This window comes from Lepus europaeus, chromosome 13 (genome assembly GCF_033115175.1).
Source record: "Lepus europaeus isolate LE1 chromosome 13, mLepTim1.pri, whole genome shotgun sequence".
Lineage (NCBI taxonomy): Eukaryota > Metazoa > Chordata > Mammalia > Lagomorpha > Leporidae > Lepus > Lepus europaeus.
Window position 1 is genome coordinate 86,430,912 of NC_084839.1, and position 16,813 is coordinate 86,447,724.

The window sequence follows — 16,813 nt, forward strand, 5'->3', positions numbered from 1 at the left end:
ACTTCCAGATATCCAACCCAGGATTTCTACACAGACACACCTAATATTGAGTATAAAAGTATAGGAAGTTCACGAAGGGAAAATGGTTTTTTTTCTGGGTAGAATTCAGATTGGGCTTCTTCTTTTCTTTTCTTTCTTTCTTTTTTTTTTTTGTTAAAGATTTATTTATTTGAAAGGCAGAGTTACAGAAAGGCAGAGGTAGAGAGAGAGAGAGAGACAGAGAGAGAGAGAGAGAGAGAGAAAGAGCGCGCGAGCTCTTCCACCCGCTGGTTCACTCCCCAGATGGCCGCAATGGCTGGAGCTGGGCTGATCCAAAGCCAGGAGCTTCTTCTGGGTCTTCCACAAGGGTGCAGGGGCCCAAGGACTTGGGCCATCTTCCACTGCTTTCCCAGACCATAGCAGAGAGTCGATTGGAAGTGGAGCAGCTGGGACTCAAACCGGCGTCCATATGGGGTGCTGGCACCACAGGCGGCAGCTTTACCCACTACACCACAACACCAGCCCCTAGACTGTGTTTCAAGATAAGACAGCCTGCTTCCTGACACTAATTCTTTTACTTACATGTTGGAAATGTCCTGAAATCCACTTGAGCAATGCTAAGTGTCCAAATTTATTTTGTGGGGCCAGTGCTTTATCTATATGGTGAGTGACCCAGCAGATGAAGATCTCTCCTTCTCTCTGTAACTTTCAAATAAATAAATAGGGGCACTGTGGCGTAGTGGGCTGGGCCTCCGCCTGCAGCACTGACATCCCACGTGGGCGCCAGCTCACGTCGCGGGTGCTCCTCTTCTATTGCTCCTGATCGGCCCAGCTCTGGCTATAACAGGTATTTGAGGATTGAACCAGCACATGGAAGACCTTTCTATTTCTACCTTTCTCTGTGACTCTACATCTCAAATAAAGAAACAAATCTTAAAAAAATTAAAATTTAAAAAAATATTAAAAAAACAGTATTTTGGCCGGCGCCATGGCTTAACAGGCTAATCCTCCGCCTTGTGGCGCCGGCACACCGGGTACTAGTCCCGGTTGGGGTGCCGGATTCTATCCCGGTTGCCCCTCTTCCAGGCCAGCTCTCTGCTATGGCCCGGGAAGGCAGTGGAGGATGGCCCAAGTCCTTGGGCCCTGCACCCACATGGGAGACCAGGAGAGGCACCTGGCTCCTGGCTTCGGATCAGCGAGATGCGCTGGCTGCAGTGGCCATTGGAGGGTGAACCAACGGCAAAAAGGAAAACCTTTCTCTCTCTCTCTCTCTCTCGCTATCCACTCTGCCTGCCAAAAAAAAAAACAAAGTATTTTGTTAGGAGCCAGCATTGTGGCGAAGCCAGTAAAGCTGCCACCTGCAACACCAGTATCCCACATGGGTGCATGTTCCTGTCCCAGCTGCTCAACTTCCAATCCAGCTCCCTGCCAATGGCTTGGGAGAAGCAGTGAAGATGGCCTAAGTGGGACCCTGATAGCCACATGGGAGACCCAAAAAAAGCTCCTGGTTCCTGGCTCTGGCCTAGCCCAGCCCTGGCCATTGTGGCCATCTGGGGAATGAACCAGTGGATGGAAGATTTCTCTCTCTGTTACTCTGACTTTCAAAATAAATAAATAAATCTTTTTTTTTCTCAGAAGTAGTATTTTGTTAAATGTCTTTCAAAACTGTGCATACAATGAAATTCACCCATTTGACAAACATCTAGAGAGGAAAAAAAAGGTTGACCAACATCTTCAAGACTGCATCATCATGCCAGTAAATGCCAATCATTTTCAAAGTCCCTCCAAGTTGCATGACTGTGTCAGACAGACATAGAAACATTTTCTAAACCCAGTCATCCAACTTCCTCTATAAGAAGATGGACAATAACTATTTAAGGGTTTGGGGCCATACAGTCTCTGCCACAATGTTTGACTTTGTAGATATGGTGCAAAAGCAGCCTTGGATAATACCTAAGAAATAGACATGACTATATTTCAATAAAACTTTATGGACACCCACATTTTTATTTCATATATCAGGAAATCTTTTTAAAGGTTTATTTTATTTATTTGGAAGACAGAGTTACAGAAAGAGGCAGAGACAGAGAGAGAGATCTTCCATCTGCTGGTTTACTCCCCAAATGGCCACAATAGCTGGAACTGAGCAGATCCAAAGACAGGAGTAGGAGTTTCTTCCAGGTCTCCCACAACGGTGCAGGGGCCCAAGGACTTGGGCCATCCTCCACTGCTTTCCCAGGCCACAGCAGAGAGCTGGATCAGAAGTGGAGCAGCTGGGGTACTAGAACTGGCAACCATATGGGATGCCGGCACTGCAGGCAAGGGCTTTCACCTGCTGTGCCACGGTGCCAGACGCAGGAAAATTTTTTTTTTGCAAACACTTAAAAATGTAAAAACCACTCTTGGCACATGGACCAAGACTTGGCCCACAGGTCAGCTGGACAATTTCTGATCTATACAATTACTTCAAGCAGAGAGGGATACTTAAACTACTTTATAAAATATCAGCCATTACTAGAGAAAGCCAGAATCAGGTGGGGTAGAGGCTTCATTTTCTATAGAGTTATCTGGAGGCAGTTTTGTTTGTCTGTTTGAAGATTTAGTTCTTTATTTATTTGAAAATCAGAGTTATAAAGAGAGGGGGAGACAGAGAAAGAGAGAAAGAGATATCTTCCATTCCTGGCTCATTCCCCAGATGGCTGCAACAGCCAGGGCTGGGCCAGGCCAAAGCCAAGAGCTAAGAGCTTCATCCAATTCTCCCACATGGGTGTCAAGAGCACAAACACTTGGGCCACCTTCTGCTGCTTTTCCCAGGCCATTAACAGGAAGTTGGATCAAAAGTGGAACAGCTGGGACTTGAACCTGTGCCCATATGGGATTGCAGGAGGAGGTTTTACCTGCTAGGACATAACAGTGGCCTCTGGAGGCAGTTTCTATTGAAATAATTCAAGAGGAGGAAAAAGAACCCAAAGGGAAATTACATTTGTGACTCCACAGATGAAGAACAATCAGTAAGTTCTCAGGGGAGAAAAAAACTCAAAGAGTTCTACAGACCTATCCTATAGTCAGTGGAGTTCTTGATGTGGGAAACTGTAATTTTACATGACTTTATACAACAAGAAAGGAAGCAGCAATTTAACAATCAAGTCAAAGGAAAGAATGGCAACAAGATGATTATAATCAGAGCAAAGGGAACTCCAAACACCAAACAGGGACAAGGTCATCAAATGGTGACCTCTCTGAAGCTGCAGCTACTCAATACCATCAAAGAATGAAATGAGCCATGTATGAAAATGACCCACCTGAAGAAATGGTTGCTAAGTCTGTTGCTAATGAGAAAACATATTCAAAATCTCATCAAACACTAAAAAAATAAACAATCTGAAATAAACTGAGCTCTGTTAAATCTTACCAATCTAGGGAAACATCACAATGAAAGGATGGAGGTCCACATGGATACTACAGAAAAATAGGCCAAAGATAAGAATTTGTTGAGGCAGACATTTGGTGCAGCGTTTAAGATGCTGTTTGCGAATGCACCCAAGTGGGAGATCTGGATATAGTTCCTGGCTCCTGGCTTTGGCCTGGCCTACCCTTAGCTGCTGTGGGCATTTAGGAAGTAAACCAGTAGGTGGAAGATCTCATACCAGGGTGCCTGGGTTCAAGTCCTGGCTCTACTTCTGATTCCAGCTTCCTGTAATGTACACGCAGGGAGGCAGTAGATAATGGCCAGGCTACCCAAGGACCTCTTCTGTTTCATAATCATCTTTCTCCTTATAAATTAAAAAATGGTTTTTATATGTATTAAGTCTCTACTGACTTTGACAAGCATGAATAGTCTCCAAAACCCTCTTAATCATAATCACGGGTGAACTGATAAAAAATATCACAGAGTTCTACACAATTTCTGAAATTTCAAACTGAGGACAAGGCAATGGACAATACCACAAAGGGATACATAACCACCTTAAGAGCACTTAGCTGAGCCACCATTAACTGCTCTTACTCTTTTTACTGCCCTTAACACAAAGGATCCAGTAGCTGGAAATACTGGGCCCTGGAGTTAGACTGATTAGTATGAACAAATTCTTGCAAAATCACTTCCTAAGGTTTGTTCAACTTCTTAAGCTTAGTTTCTTCATCTTATTAAAAAAAAAAAGATGGGGCCAGCACCATGGCTCACTCGGCTAATTCTCTGCCTGCAGCACTGGCACCCTGGGTTCTAGTCCCAGTTAGGGTGCTGGGTACTAGGCCTGGTTGCTCTTCTTTCAGTCCAGCTCTCTGCTGTGGTCCGGGAGGGCAGCGGAGGATGGCCAAGTGCTTGGGTCCCTGCACCCGCATGGGAGACCGGGAGGAAGTACCCGGCTCCTGGGTTCAGATCGGCGCAGTGCCAGCCATAGTAGCCATTAGGGGAGTGAACCAACAGAAGGAAGACCTTTCTCTATGTCTCTCTCTCACTGTCTATAACTCTCTCTGTCTCTCTCACTGTCTAACTCTACCTGGCATTAAAAAAAAAAAAAAAAAAAAAGATGAGACAGCTGTCATGACATGGTGTGTTAAGACAGAGCTTAGGATGTCCAAATCACACACAGGAAATCCCTGGCTAGAGTCCAGGCTACTCCATACTTCCTACCCAGCTTCCTGCTAGTGTGCCAGGGAAGCGGTGGATAACAGCCCAAGTACTTAGGTCCCCGCACCCAAGTGGGAGATCTGGATATAGTTCCTGGCTCCTGGCTTTGCCTGCCCTACCCTTGGCTGTTGTGGGCATTTAGGAAGTAAACCAGTAGATGGAAGATTTTTTCACTCTCTGCTTTTAAATAAATAAATAATTTTTAAAAAATAAGAGTTGAAAGAGGAATGTATCTTCTACTCTAAGAGTTGCTAGAGAATTAAAAGGCAGAATATCTGTGAAGTGCTTGGTACAATATTTGGTACCTAGAAAGCACTCAACAAATGGCAATTCATTTATTACTATCCTTGTTACTAATTTTTTATTAACTGTAATAAACCCTTTTGCTAAATTCAGTGACTCCAGCAATATTCCAGTAGCTGATCTTCACCCACAACAGTTTTCCTCTTGATCCTCTGAAGAACATGTGCCCTTTTTAGGGTACAGCATTAATTCCAATTCAAGACCCAACCAACTTCTCCACAAGCTCTTCTTCACGGAACTCCTCCTGCAACAGCTCCCATCCTCATCACACACGCACACATTTAATCTCAGTCCTAACTTCCAACCAGCCTCGTCAATCAGACTAGTCACCTCAAGCTTCCCCACCCTCTTCCTCCTCCTTTCTCTTGTTGTTATGAAGTAACAGGTCTCCAGCATTATCACCAACTCCTGATGTAAGAGCAACATTCTTTTACATATGGTACAGATATGTAAACAGATTTAGATAGCCATCAAGAAAAGATGTCACTTCATACCCAGAAGAGGTATAATATTTTGGGAGAGAGAGAGAAATAGTAACTGTTGGCAAGGATGGAGAGAAATCAGATCGTCAAAATGGAGGGCCGGTGTTGTGGCTCAGAGTGTTAAGCCACCACCCACAATGCCAGCATCCTATACAGGTGCCAGTTCAAGTCCCAGCTACTTCACTTCAATCCACTTCCCTGCTAATGTGCCCAGAAAAGCAGTGAAAGATGGCCAAAGTGCTTGGGTCTCTGCACCCACATGGGAGACCCAGATGATGTGCTCCTGGCTCTTGGCTTTGGCCTGGCACAACCCTAGCCATTGCAGCCATTTGAGGAGTAAACAAGAGAATGGAAGATTTCTGTCTGTAACTCTGCCTTTCAAATAAATAAAACAAATCTTTAAAAAAAATTTAAATAGTAAACCATTTTGGAAAACAGTCTGGTAGGTCCTCAAAAGTTAAATACAGGGGCTAGCACTCTGGCATTGCAAGTAAAGGCTGCTGCCTGCAGTGCCAGCATCCCATATGGGCGCTGGTTTGAGACCCGGCTGCTCCACTTCTGATCCAGCTCTCTGCTATAGCCTGGGAAAGCAGCAGAAGATGGCCCAAGTCCTTGGGCCCCTGCAACCATGTGGGAGATCCAGAGGAGGCTCCTGGCTTGGGCCTTCAGATCAGCCCAGCTCCTACCATTGCAGTCATTTGGGGAGTGAACCAGCAGACAGAAGACCTCTCTCTCTGCCTCTGCCTCTCTGTAATTCTGCCTTTTAAATACAATAAATAAATCTTTAAAACAAAAAAAAAAAATTAACACAGGGTTATTACATAATCCAGTAATTCCACTCCTAGTTATATATCCAAGAGAATTCTAAACAGACATCTATAAAAAACTTGCACATGAATGCTCATTAACCGTTTTGTAGCGGCCAAAAAGTAGAAGCAATCTGTTTCTAGCAACTGATCAACAGGTAAATAAAATGTGGGGAATACATGCAATGGACTATCTCTCAACAACAAAACAGAATTCAGCAATAATCAGGAAGTACTGATATATGCTACAGCATAGATGAACCTTGAAAATACTACATGAGGGGCCAGCACTGTGGCGCGGTGGGTTAATCCTCCGCCTGCAGAGCCGGCATCCTACATGGGTGCCGGTTCTAGCCCGGGCTGCTCTTCTTCCAATCCAGCTCTCTGCTATAACCTGGGAAAGCAGTAGAAGATGGCTCAAGTCCCTGGGCCCCTGCACCTGTGTGGGAGACTGGAGGAAGCTCCTGGCTCCTGGCTTCGGATAGGCACAGTTTTGGCCATTGCAGCCATTTGGGGAGTGAACCAGCAGTTGGAAGACCTTTCTGTCTCTCCCTTTCATTGTCTATAACTCTAACTCTCAAATAAATAAATAAAATCTTAAAAAAAAAAAAGAAGAAGAAGAAGAAGAAAACACTGTATGAAAGAAACCAGACACATAGCTTCTTGGCCTTTTGGATAAGATCAAGCAAAAGAAACCAGACACAAAAGAACACATTATTGCATGATTCCATTTACATGAAATGTCCAGAACAGGCAAATCTAGAGACAGAAAGGACACTGAAGGTTCCCGGGGCCTGGAGGAACTGGGAGGAAATGGGGAGTTAATAAGTACAGTCTCTTTCTCAGGGAGATGGCAATAGTCATCAAATTGTGGTGACAGGTACAATACTCTGAATATACTAAAAACTACTAGCTGTACACATCAGATGGATAAAGTGCATGGCACGTAAATATATCTCTATAAAGCTGTTATGTAATGATAAATAAATGTTGTCAACACGGAGAGAGAAGTTGAATCTCCTGGGAGAACGAGGAAATGTGGGAACAAAACTAGCCAGGAAACACATGAAAATGGGCTTAGGTATGGCCTCAAAACCATAGATTGGGAGAAGGCATTTGGCCTTGGGTTTAAGATGCCCACATGCCATACTGCATTATCTGGGTTTGATTTCTGGCTTCAGCTCCTGATTCTAACTTCCTGCCAATGCAGACCCTGGGAAGAAGCAGCACCCCAAGGAGTTGGGTTTCTACCACCCACACAGAAATGTGGTTTGAATTCTTGGTCCCTGTCCCAGTCCCAGCCATTGAATGCATCTGGGGAGTGAATCAATGAATGGGAGTTCTCTCTCTGTCTCTTAAGGTAAGTAAGTGAAAACTAAAAACAAAAAAACAAGGAAAAGAAACAACATTGCACATCTACTTTAAAAGCCACTCAAACATCTGTTAGCTTTTCCTGTGACTCTAAAACCTTTTTACTATCCTTGTTACTGACCATATAAACACGTATCTTACAGATGTACATTTAATTTTTTTGTAGTCTGGGTGGCCCTATATGATGACCTGTTCTATATAAGTAACTGAGCTTATCATACCTATCAAATTCAATTCATTTGTTTGTTCAGCAAACATTTACTACATATGTACTGTGTGCCAGGCAGAGTCCTAGGGGCAGAGATGACTGACAGGCAAGTCCTGCTCTCAAAGAGCTCACAGAACAGTGCACTGAGAGTTATAATGCAGAGACTGTGTGACTACAAATGAAATCAGCTCCCAGTAAATGTGTGTCAATGAAGAGGACAATACAAACTAATTGTAAGAAGGTAACCATCAACCCCGAGTGAGCCACCTTCCTGAGGAAGGGCCTACCTGTTGACATGCTCCTCCCAGTCCTCAGGAGGCGGAGGGGCATCCGCGTCTGTCCTGGCGAAGATGACATGCCGCTCACACTCGTTCATCACGCTGCGAGCCTTCTGGTTGTCATAGAGTGGAACAGGGGTGGACGTGATGGTCTCCACATCTATTGGGGCGTCTGATTCACTGTAAACAGGTGAGGAAATAGAAGCAGGCCACATGTACTTCACACAACACAAATGTTCAATAATCATCAGGTTGTCAAAAAATAACTCTTTAATACGGTCAACTTTAAATTATGTATAAGAACATTATCTGCAAGAAAATTTGGAGTCAAAGACATTTCCCCCACGTTGGTCTACACCTCTGCCTTCTCCGACATGTTGGTATGTGCTGGAGGAACACAAAGTTGTTTTAAAATGAATCTGTGCAAAAAGTAACCAAAAGATATTTTTTTAAAAAAGACAAATATGTTCCATAAGCAAACAGCTGATGAGCTAAACATGCTGTCCAATAAAGTAGCTATAAGCCATCCACTTAGTTAAAGAAATTTAATAAAAACAAATAGAATTGAAAACTCAGTCCCTCCATCACACTAGCCACATGTCATATTCTCAATAGATCCTTCTGATTACTGGCCACAGTGCTGGCCATCACAGGTACAGAACACTTCCATTACTGCCAAGATTTCTGTTGGACAACGCTGGTCTAAAGTTTCAAATTATTCATATAAACCTTCCTTTTCATTAAGAAGTTAACCAGTATTTAACAATATGCTTGTAAAAGCCTGTGATTGCCTAAGATAAAACACCTAAAATGAAGACACCTTAGCTGTTTAATTCAGCTTGTACAGAGCCTAGAAGAGAAACATAAATGGGCATCTGAAGGACCTTTCATATTTTAAAATGACTTCAATGAAATCCTAGCAGCACAATGGTCCTTCCCCAGTTCACGGTACATGGCACCAACTTTGTCAACTGAAAATATGCCAATCAAATTGGCCTACTGGCTGTCTATCAAACATTATGTTCACTTTCTGACCTCGATGATCTCACTGCATCCATACCCAATGACTAGAATAATTACATCATTATGAAACAAAGTAAAATAATATGCAGCTAGATTTGATGGTGGACAGAAGAGCTGATTATCTTCTCTGGGCAGACTTTGGGCCAGGCAGCTGAACCTGTCTGCCTACAAGAGAACTCTTGATTCTACCACCCCAAACCTCGCTTCCCTGAGTCTTCCCCAGCTCATGGCACCACACAGCTACTCATGTCAGAAATCTAAGAATCATCCTAAGTTTACCCTCCCCCTTAACCCTGACCCATCTTTCCAACTCACCACAGTAGGTCCACTTGGTTCTATTAAATTTACCTCAAGGCTATCCACTTTTCTCCATTTGTATTGTTTCCACCTCGATCCAAGCCACCATGATTTTTGACCCATTCTCAGACCACTTCAATGGCCTCCTCACTAGTCTTCTAAATTCCACTCTCGCACTATAAGCAATTCAACGAAAATTCAGAGTGATCGTTCTTTTTTTCAAGATTTATTTTATTTTATTTGAAAGAGGCAGAAAGGGGGGGGGGGGGGGGGAGGTGTGTCTTTCACTCCCTAAATGGCTGCAACAGCTGCAGCTGAACAAATCTGAAGTCAAGAGCCAGGAGTTCCTTCCAAGTCTTCCATGTAGGTGCAGGGGCTCAAGGACTTAGGCCATCTTCAACTGCTTTTCCAGGCCACAGCAGAGAGCTGGATCAGAAGGAGAGCAGCCCATATGGGATGCCCGCACTGCAGGCTGGGGGCTTTAACCCGCTGCATCACAACGCCAGCCCCAAAGTGATCATTCTAAAACAGAAACTAGATCTCACTCTTAGAATCAAATTCCTATATGAGGTAGTCTTGTCAATTTCTCCCTATCTTCTACTCACATCCTTAATGTCAAAATACTCTAAACCACAGTGGCCTAAGAGTTTCTAGAACATGCCAAATTCTCATTGTTAGGGCCTATACATGGAGAAAGGATTTATAAGAGAAAATTATTTTCTAAGTACCAAAACAATCAATTCCACAGAAAATCATTTTAAAAAAAATGTCATGGGGAGAGCGAACATTTCAGCACTCCACCTGAGATGCCAGCCCCCCATATGAGCGCCTGTTTGAGTCCTGGCTGCTCCACTTCCAACCCAGCTCCCTGGAAGTACTTGGGCACCCAAAATCCATGTGAGAGACCCGGATAGGCTTGATGGGAGTTCCCTGGCTCTTGTCTTTGGCTTGGCACAGAAACACCTAGTGCAGCCACAGGACTTTCAAGATCAACAAGAAATACTACACAATACAGACAAAAAGATTTCAAATTCTATTTAAAGGAACTTTTCAGTTATGCCCCAGGCCAGTCTATTACTGTATATTATTGCCTACAGTAACAGCTCCCGAGCCTTGTACAACCAAAAAAGCCAACAAAATACTAAGGTTGTTGGGAAATTAAATACAAAACATTATTCTACATGTGTTTAAAATAAACATCATGGCACCTCTGGTTCACTAAGGCTCAATGAGAGGATCTAAAGAAGCAAAATACAGGGACTGGCACAGGGGGTTAAGCAACTGCTTGAAACTGGCATCCCATTTGGGAGTGCTAGTTCAAGTCCTAGCTGCTCTGCTTCTGATCTAGCTCCTTGCTTATGGAAAAGCAGCAGAAAATGGCCCACGTACTTGGGCCCCTGCCATTCACATGAAAAACTGGAGTTCTCAACTCCTGGCTTTACCCTGGCCAAGCCCCAGCTGTTGTAGCCATTTGGGGGAGTGAACCAGCTCTCTGTTTCTCTGCCTTTCAAAGGAAGGATGGAAGGCAGGGAGGAAAAGTAAGAAATGAAAAATACAAGCTATCTCTCAACAAAACTAAAATCCATGTTTGAGGAAAAGGTTAAACACTAGGTAAGATTAAAAACACCAATGGGGTGGGGTAGTTCCAGGCATGACCTAGTCCCGCCTGTTGCAGCCCTTTGAGAAGTGAATCAGCATATGGAAGACCTCTCTCTGTAACTCTGCCTTCCAAATAAATAAATATAAATATATTTTAAAAAGAGCACGGCGGGGCTGGTGCTGTGGCATAGCAGGTAAAGCCAATACCTTCAGTGCCGGCATCCCATATGGGCATCTGCCTGCTATACTTCTGATATAGCTCTCTACTATAGCCTGGGAAAACAGTGGAAGATGGCTCCAGTCCTTGGGCTCCTGCACCCATGTGGGAGACTCAGAAGAAGCTCCTGGCTTTCAATCGGCGCAGCTCCAGCCATTGCTGGCCATCTGGGGAGTGAACCAGCAATGGAAGATCCCCCCACCCCGGCCTCTGCCTCTCTGTAACTCTGCCTTTCAAGTAAATAAATAAATCTTAAAAAAAAAAAAAAAAAAAAAAAAGCATGGTTTGATTATCAGAATAAAGCATATCAATAAATCTTGAAATGTGAGGAATTCCTTAAAGCTCAAAAGAACCATCAAACAGATCTCATCTAATGTAACTGTGTCACTTATCACCTAGTAAGTTTATGAAACTTCCTAACTCTAAGGTAGGCAAGCTGAAAATATAATTAGACCTAGGAGTTTAGGTTACTTTTTCTTTTTTTTTTTTGGACAGGTAGAGTGGATAGTGAGAGAGAGAGAGAGAGACAGAGAGAAAGGTCTTCCTTTTTGCCGTTGGTTCACCCTCCAATGGCCGCTGCGGCTGGGGCATCTCGCTGATCCGAAGCCAGGAGCCAGGTGCTTCCTCCTGGTCTCCCATGCAGGTGCAGGGCCCAAGGATTTGGGCCATCCTCCACTACCTTCCCGGGCCATAGCAGAGAGCTGGCCTGGAAGAGGGGCAACCGGGATAGAATCTGGCGCCCCAACTGGGACTAGAACCTGGTGTGCCGGCGCCGCAAGGCAGAGGATTAGCCTGTTGAGCCACGGCGCTGGCCTGGAGTTTAGATTATTAACTCATGAATGACAGGTCTGCAATACACTATTAACTCATGAATGACAGGTCTGCAATACACTAAGAGAGAAAGCAACGTCTTGGGTATGTGCTCCTAATCTGTGTGTGTGAAGCCAGGGAAAGCAAAATTCACTACCATAAAAAAGCTACTGTAGCTACTGTCCAAGAAGCCACTAAAGTGAAAGGGATCTTATCCCGGGTGGCAGTTTTTTAAAAACCAACTTCTCAGTCTTTCTTCACCAGTATAATCCTCTTCAGTTTCCTTTTCACCCAAATTCTATTATCTAAGATTCGGGTGGGGAACGTCTAGCCTGTGGGCCATAGAAGGCCTGGGAAATCATTTGGTCTGGTAACCACAGGCAAGACTCAGAATTCAACAAGTCTGTGGGAGGCTAATTTTTAAGCTGATAATTTTATATGGCCCATGATCGATGCTATAAATATGCAAACAGCCCTTGGCAGAAAAGAGCTTCCCCACCCCAGGCTGTTTGCTTTCCTTGGGATATTTTGCTTTCCTAACTCTTGTCAGGCACCCTGAATGCACACGTCCATATTTAGGCCTGATATCCTTGTGTTGCTTTACAGAGAAGGTTGAGTTAAACATCCACACTCTCCAGACAATTCCCCCAAAAATCGCCTCTCTCATCCCCCAACCAGCTGATCACTGCCCACTTAGGGCAGTGTCAGCCCCGAAGAGAAAAGCCCAAACTCACATGGTGGTTTCGTGCTGTCGCCGGGGAGTAACAAAGAGCATGCGTGTGGGGCGGGCACTACTGGCGTCGGGGTGGGCACTCCACGGCTTAGCATAGCTATGATCCAGAAAAACCAGGTCCAGCTCCCGTTCGTGCACTGAAAGCTGGAAGAGCAGCGAGGTGCCCATGCGCCGAGCTGAAGTCTGGAAGTCCCTCTCCCCACCCCGGTGGGCCATGTCCATAGACGGGCAGCAAGGTCAAGGCATGGGCAACGGCATGCTCGCCACCTGTGGTGCAAAGTTTCCGTTTAGGTCAATTTATTTTAAATTGCTCCCAGTCTACACCCGCGAATATGCTCACTTTTGTGACCTGCTCATACCCACCATAGGGAGGGTTCCTGAGATCCCACACCACTGCCCAAAATGGCTATGACGCCACGACTTGCTCCATATCCGAGCTCAAACACAACTGGACAACCGCAGAGCTGACTGATTCCACGGTTCGCGGGGACCTCACAGGGACAGGCACTGAACTTGCGTGGTCAGCACCAAATTCTTCTACGTGGGTGGGAGGGGTCTTAGCAAACAACAGGATATACACATACGAATTCTTTAAAAGCTGAGGGCCTCTTTCTGGCCACCACGGAGGGTGAACCCGAGTGCGGGCACCAATGGACAAGCAGGCCAGAGGTGGGGGGGGGGGGTCTCCACGACGCTCATCTCAGCCAGGGCCCCCTTCCTAAAGTCTCCACTGTCCTGCGTTAAACCAAAGTTTTGCAACGACTTCGTAACAGTCTGGGTTTTCTTAAACAGAAAAATGAGGGCCTCCCCGCCCCACTCCACGCCAGGCCCGGGACAACATGACAGCCAGGAAGCCCTTTCTCTCACCCGAGGTGGCAAACCGCCCGGGACTCCAGGCACCCTGAGGGGTTCCCGCCACTGAACCTCAAAACGGCCCACGTTGGACGCAGGGCTTAGGAGCCCCATTTTACAGACCAAGCTGCCGGCTCAGAGGATTAAAGCGACCTGGCCAAGGTTACCGAGAGTTCGCGACGAGGAGGAGCCGCCTGGCACCCGCCCCCACTCCCGCGGGCCGGGCTCGGCGCCCGCGTCACGGCGGCCCAAGCGCGGTCCCCGCCCGCCCCCGGCCCAACCCGCCCGCTCTTCCCTGCCCCGGGCTCCAGCGCCAACTCCCCGCATGCCCCGGGAGCCCCGAGGCCCTGGCCGCGGCCCCCACCCGCCCCGGCCGCGGCCGCGACCCCCACGGCCCGCCACCCCCACCGGGGCCGACCCTTCTCTCACCCGCGGTCGCCCGGCCGCGCGCTCGGCCCGGGCCTGCCGCTAGCGCGCGTGCGCGGTGCCGCCTCCACGCCCCGGCGCTCCCGGCTCCGAGGAAAACCCGGAAGCAGATCGCTGCCGCGGAAGGGAGGGGCGGCGAGCGGCCAGGCCCGGGAAGGCGCGGCGCGAGGAATGCGCGCTCGGCTCCGGGGCGGAAGGTGGGCCCCAGGCTGGAGATGGCGGGAAAGTGAGGCCAAGGGACGAAGCTGGCTGCCACGGCCGCTCCCAGTCCCTCGGCCTGTGCTGGCCGCCCCGAGGGGAAGGGAGGAGGGCGCCAGACCTCCCACTCCCTGAATTTACTTGTTAGGGGTTTGCTCTTAGCCAAAGAAAACCACCACAATAAAGATAAAAATAAAAAACGTTGCATTGGTCCAAAGACTGCCTTAAAAAAAAAAAAAAAGCCCTTATCAAAAACAGATGAGGAAAAATTAAAGAAAAACGTCTGTCCGGAGCTTCGCTGAGTGGTGCTGGTTCTTATAATCGGGAACCTGCCCTAAAGGAAGCGGGCTTTGGAGCCGCAGTTAGGACAACGACGACGTGGCAATACCAGCGTCCCCTCTGGAGTGCCTGGCTTTGAACTCTGACTCTGGATTCCAGCTTCCTGCTGAGGCGCACCCTGGGAGGTACCAGGTGATGGCTCACGCACCTGGGTCCCTGCTGTCCCCGTCGAAGACCCTGAGTGAGTCCCCAGCTCCCGCCTCTGTCCTGCTCATGGCGTGGATCGTGTCTCCTTGTCCAGCGAGTCCACGCTGTATACGCCACTCGCCATTTCTTCCTGTTAGCATGTGTCTCAGTTACTAGAGCAGTTGTGGAAAACTGGAGAGCTTGTGTGCAAGTCACTCCTCTTTGACTTAACAATGGTTCCAAAAGAGTTGGCAATTTGGATATGCCACACCACACAGCAGGCGCCTAAAGTGCATTTTTTTTTCAAGATTTATTTATTTTACTTGAAAGTCAGAGTTACAAAGAGAGAGAAGGAGAGGCAGAGAGGTCGGTCCTCCATTTGCCGCAATGGCCAGAACTGCGCCGATCCGAAGCCCAGGAGCCAGAAGCTTCTTCTGGGTCTCCCATTGGGTTCCAGGTCTCCCACGCGGGTGCAGGGGCCTGAGGATTGGGCCATTTTCTACTGCTATCCCAGGCCACTGCAGAGAGCTGGATCGGTAGCAGAGCAGCCGGGACTCAAACCAGCACCCATATGGGATGCCGGCACTGCAGGCGGCGGTTTTACCTGCTATGCCACAGGCCGGCCCCATAGAGTGCATCTTTTAAGTGAAAAAGTGAAAGTTCTCTACTCAATAAGGAAAGAAAAAAAACTGAATGCTGAAATTGCTAAGAAAGAATCTTGTGAAATTGTGGAGAAGGAAAAGGTATATTGTTTTAATTGTTCTATTTTGTTCTTATTGTTGTTAATCTCTTACTGTGCCTGATTTATAATTTTTTTTTTTTTTTTGACAGGCAGAGTGGATAGTGTGAGAGAGAGAGACAGAGAGAAAGGTCTTCCTTTTTGCCATTGGTTCACCCTCCAGTGGCCGCCGCGGCCGGCGCATCTCACTGATCTGAAGCCAGGAGCCAGGTGCTTCTCCTGGTCTCCCATGCAGATGCAGGGCCCAAGCACTTGGGCCATCCTCCACTGCATTCCCTGGCCATAGCAGAGAGCTGGCCTAGAAGAGGGGCAACCGGGATAGAATCCGGCACCCCAACCGGGACTAGTACCCGGTGTGCCAGCGCCACAAGGCGGAGGATTAGCCTGTTAAGCCACGGCACCGGCCACCTGATTTATAAATTAAGCTTTATCATAGGAGAAAACATAGTTTATATAGGGTTGGTACCATCCTGCGATCCAGGCCTTTAGAGGGAGCCTCAGGGTGCATCCTGAGGATAAGGGATGACTACTATCCTGGTATAGGTAGAAACAGAGGAGGTCTTGCTTGCTGGGCTTGTGTTGGGGCGGAGATTACAACCCTCCAGAACCGACCTCTACCTTGAACTGCCTCCCCTTCATTGTTTCTTCTTTTCTTTTCTTGAAAGAGAAAGAGAGAGATTTTTCCATTTGCTAGTTCATTCTCCAGATGACAAATGGCCACAACAGCCTGGCCTGGGCCAGGCCGAAGCCAGGAGCCAGTAACTTCATCCGGGTCTCCCACATGGGTGGCAGTGGCCCAAGTACTTGGGCCATCATCCACTGCCTTCTCAGGCACGTTTACAGGAAGCTATAGTACTGGAACTCAAACTAGCACTCAGATATGGAAGGTTGGAATGCACCACAATATCCCTGCCCATAATTTTTTTTATAGATTTATTTATTTGTTTATTGGAAAGGCAGAGTCACAGGGACAGAGAGAGAGAGGACTTCCACCCCCTGGTTCACTCCATGGTTCACACAATGGCCAGAGCTATACTGATCCGAAGCGAGGAACCAGGAGCTTCTTCCAGGTCTTCCACGCGGGTGCAGGGGCCCAAGGACTTGGGCCATCTTCCACTGCTTTCTCAGGCCATAGCAGAGAGCTGGATAGGAAGTGGAACAGCCAGGACTCAAACTGGCGCCCACATGGGATGTCAGCACTGTAGGCAGCGGCTTTACCTGCTACGCCACAGCGCTAGCTCCCCATAATTCTTTTTAATGTACATAATAACTGTTCAATTTATAATGAGGATAATAAGGGTTAGCATTTCAGAATGCCAAATAAGTTCTCAGTGACAAAAATTATTTAATCCTTTCAACAACTATATACTGTACTAGGTTCTATTATAAATGTATCG

The 16,813-nt window shown here is 46.8% G+C and overlaps 2 protein-coding genes across 20 annotated transcripts in view; one reads left to right on the plus strand and one right to left on the minus strand.

Annotated features, from left to right (window-relative positions):
• Window positions 1–14,063, minus strand: part of KANSL3 (KAT8 regulatory NSL complex subunit 3) — a 46,041-nt gene extending 31,978 nt beyond the window's left edge. For 2 of the 6 annotated variants that reach the window (XM_062209891.1, XM_062209894.1), the window contains exons 1-3: window positions 13,100–13,782; window positions 12,738–13,003; window positions 8,067–8,237 (exon numbers count right to left, since the gene is read on the minus strand). In XM_062209891.1, the coding sequence (XP_062065875.1) occupies window positions 8,067–8,237; window positions 12,738–12,958 (392 nt within the window). In that variant the 5' untranslated portion in view covers window positions 12,959–13,003; window positions 13,100–13,782. Of the gene's footprint in view, window positions 1–8,066; window positions 8,238–12,737; window positions 13,004–13,099; window positions 13,783–14,017 lie in introns of those variants that run through there. The other 4 variants (XM_062209892.1, XM_062209893.1, XM_062209895.1 and 1 more) reach the window with 4 other exon arrangements.
• A 115-nt stretch (window positions 14,064–14,178) lies between these two features.
• FER1L5 (fer-1 like family member 5) overlaps window positions 14,179–16,813 on the plus strand; it is a 71,956-nt gene continuing 69,321 nt past the window's right edge. For 12 of the 14 annotated variants that reach the window (XM_062209912.1, XM_062209897.1, XM_062209900.1 and 9 more), the window contains exon 1: window positions 15,138–15,420. Coding sequence is in view for 1 of the 14 variants with exons in the window: in XM_062209899.1 (XP_062065883.1) it covers window positions 14,687–14,732 (46 nt within the window). In the remaining 13 variants the exon portion in view is untranslated. Of the gene's footprint in view, window positions 14,733–15,137; window positions 15,421–16,813 lie in introns of those variants that run through there. The other 2 variants (XM_062209898.1, XM_062209899.1) reach the window with 1 other exon arrangement.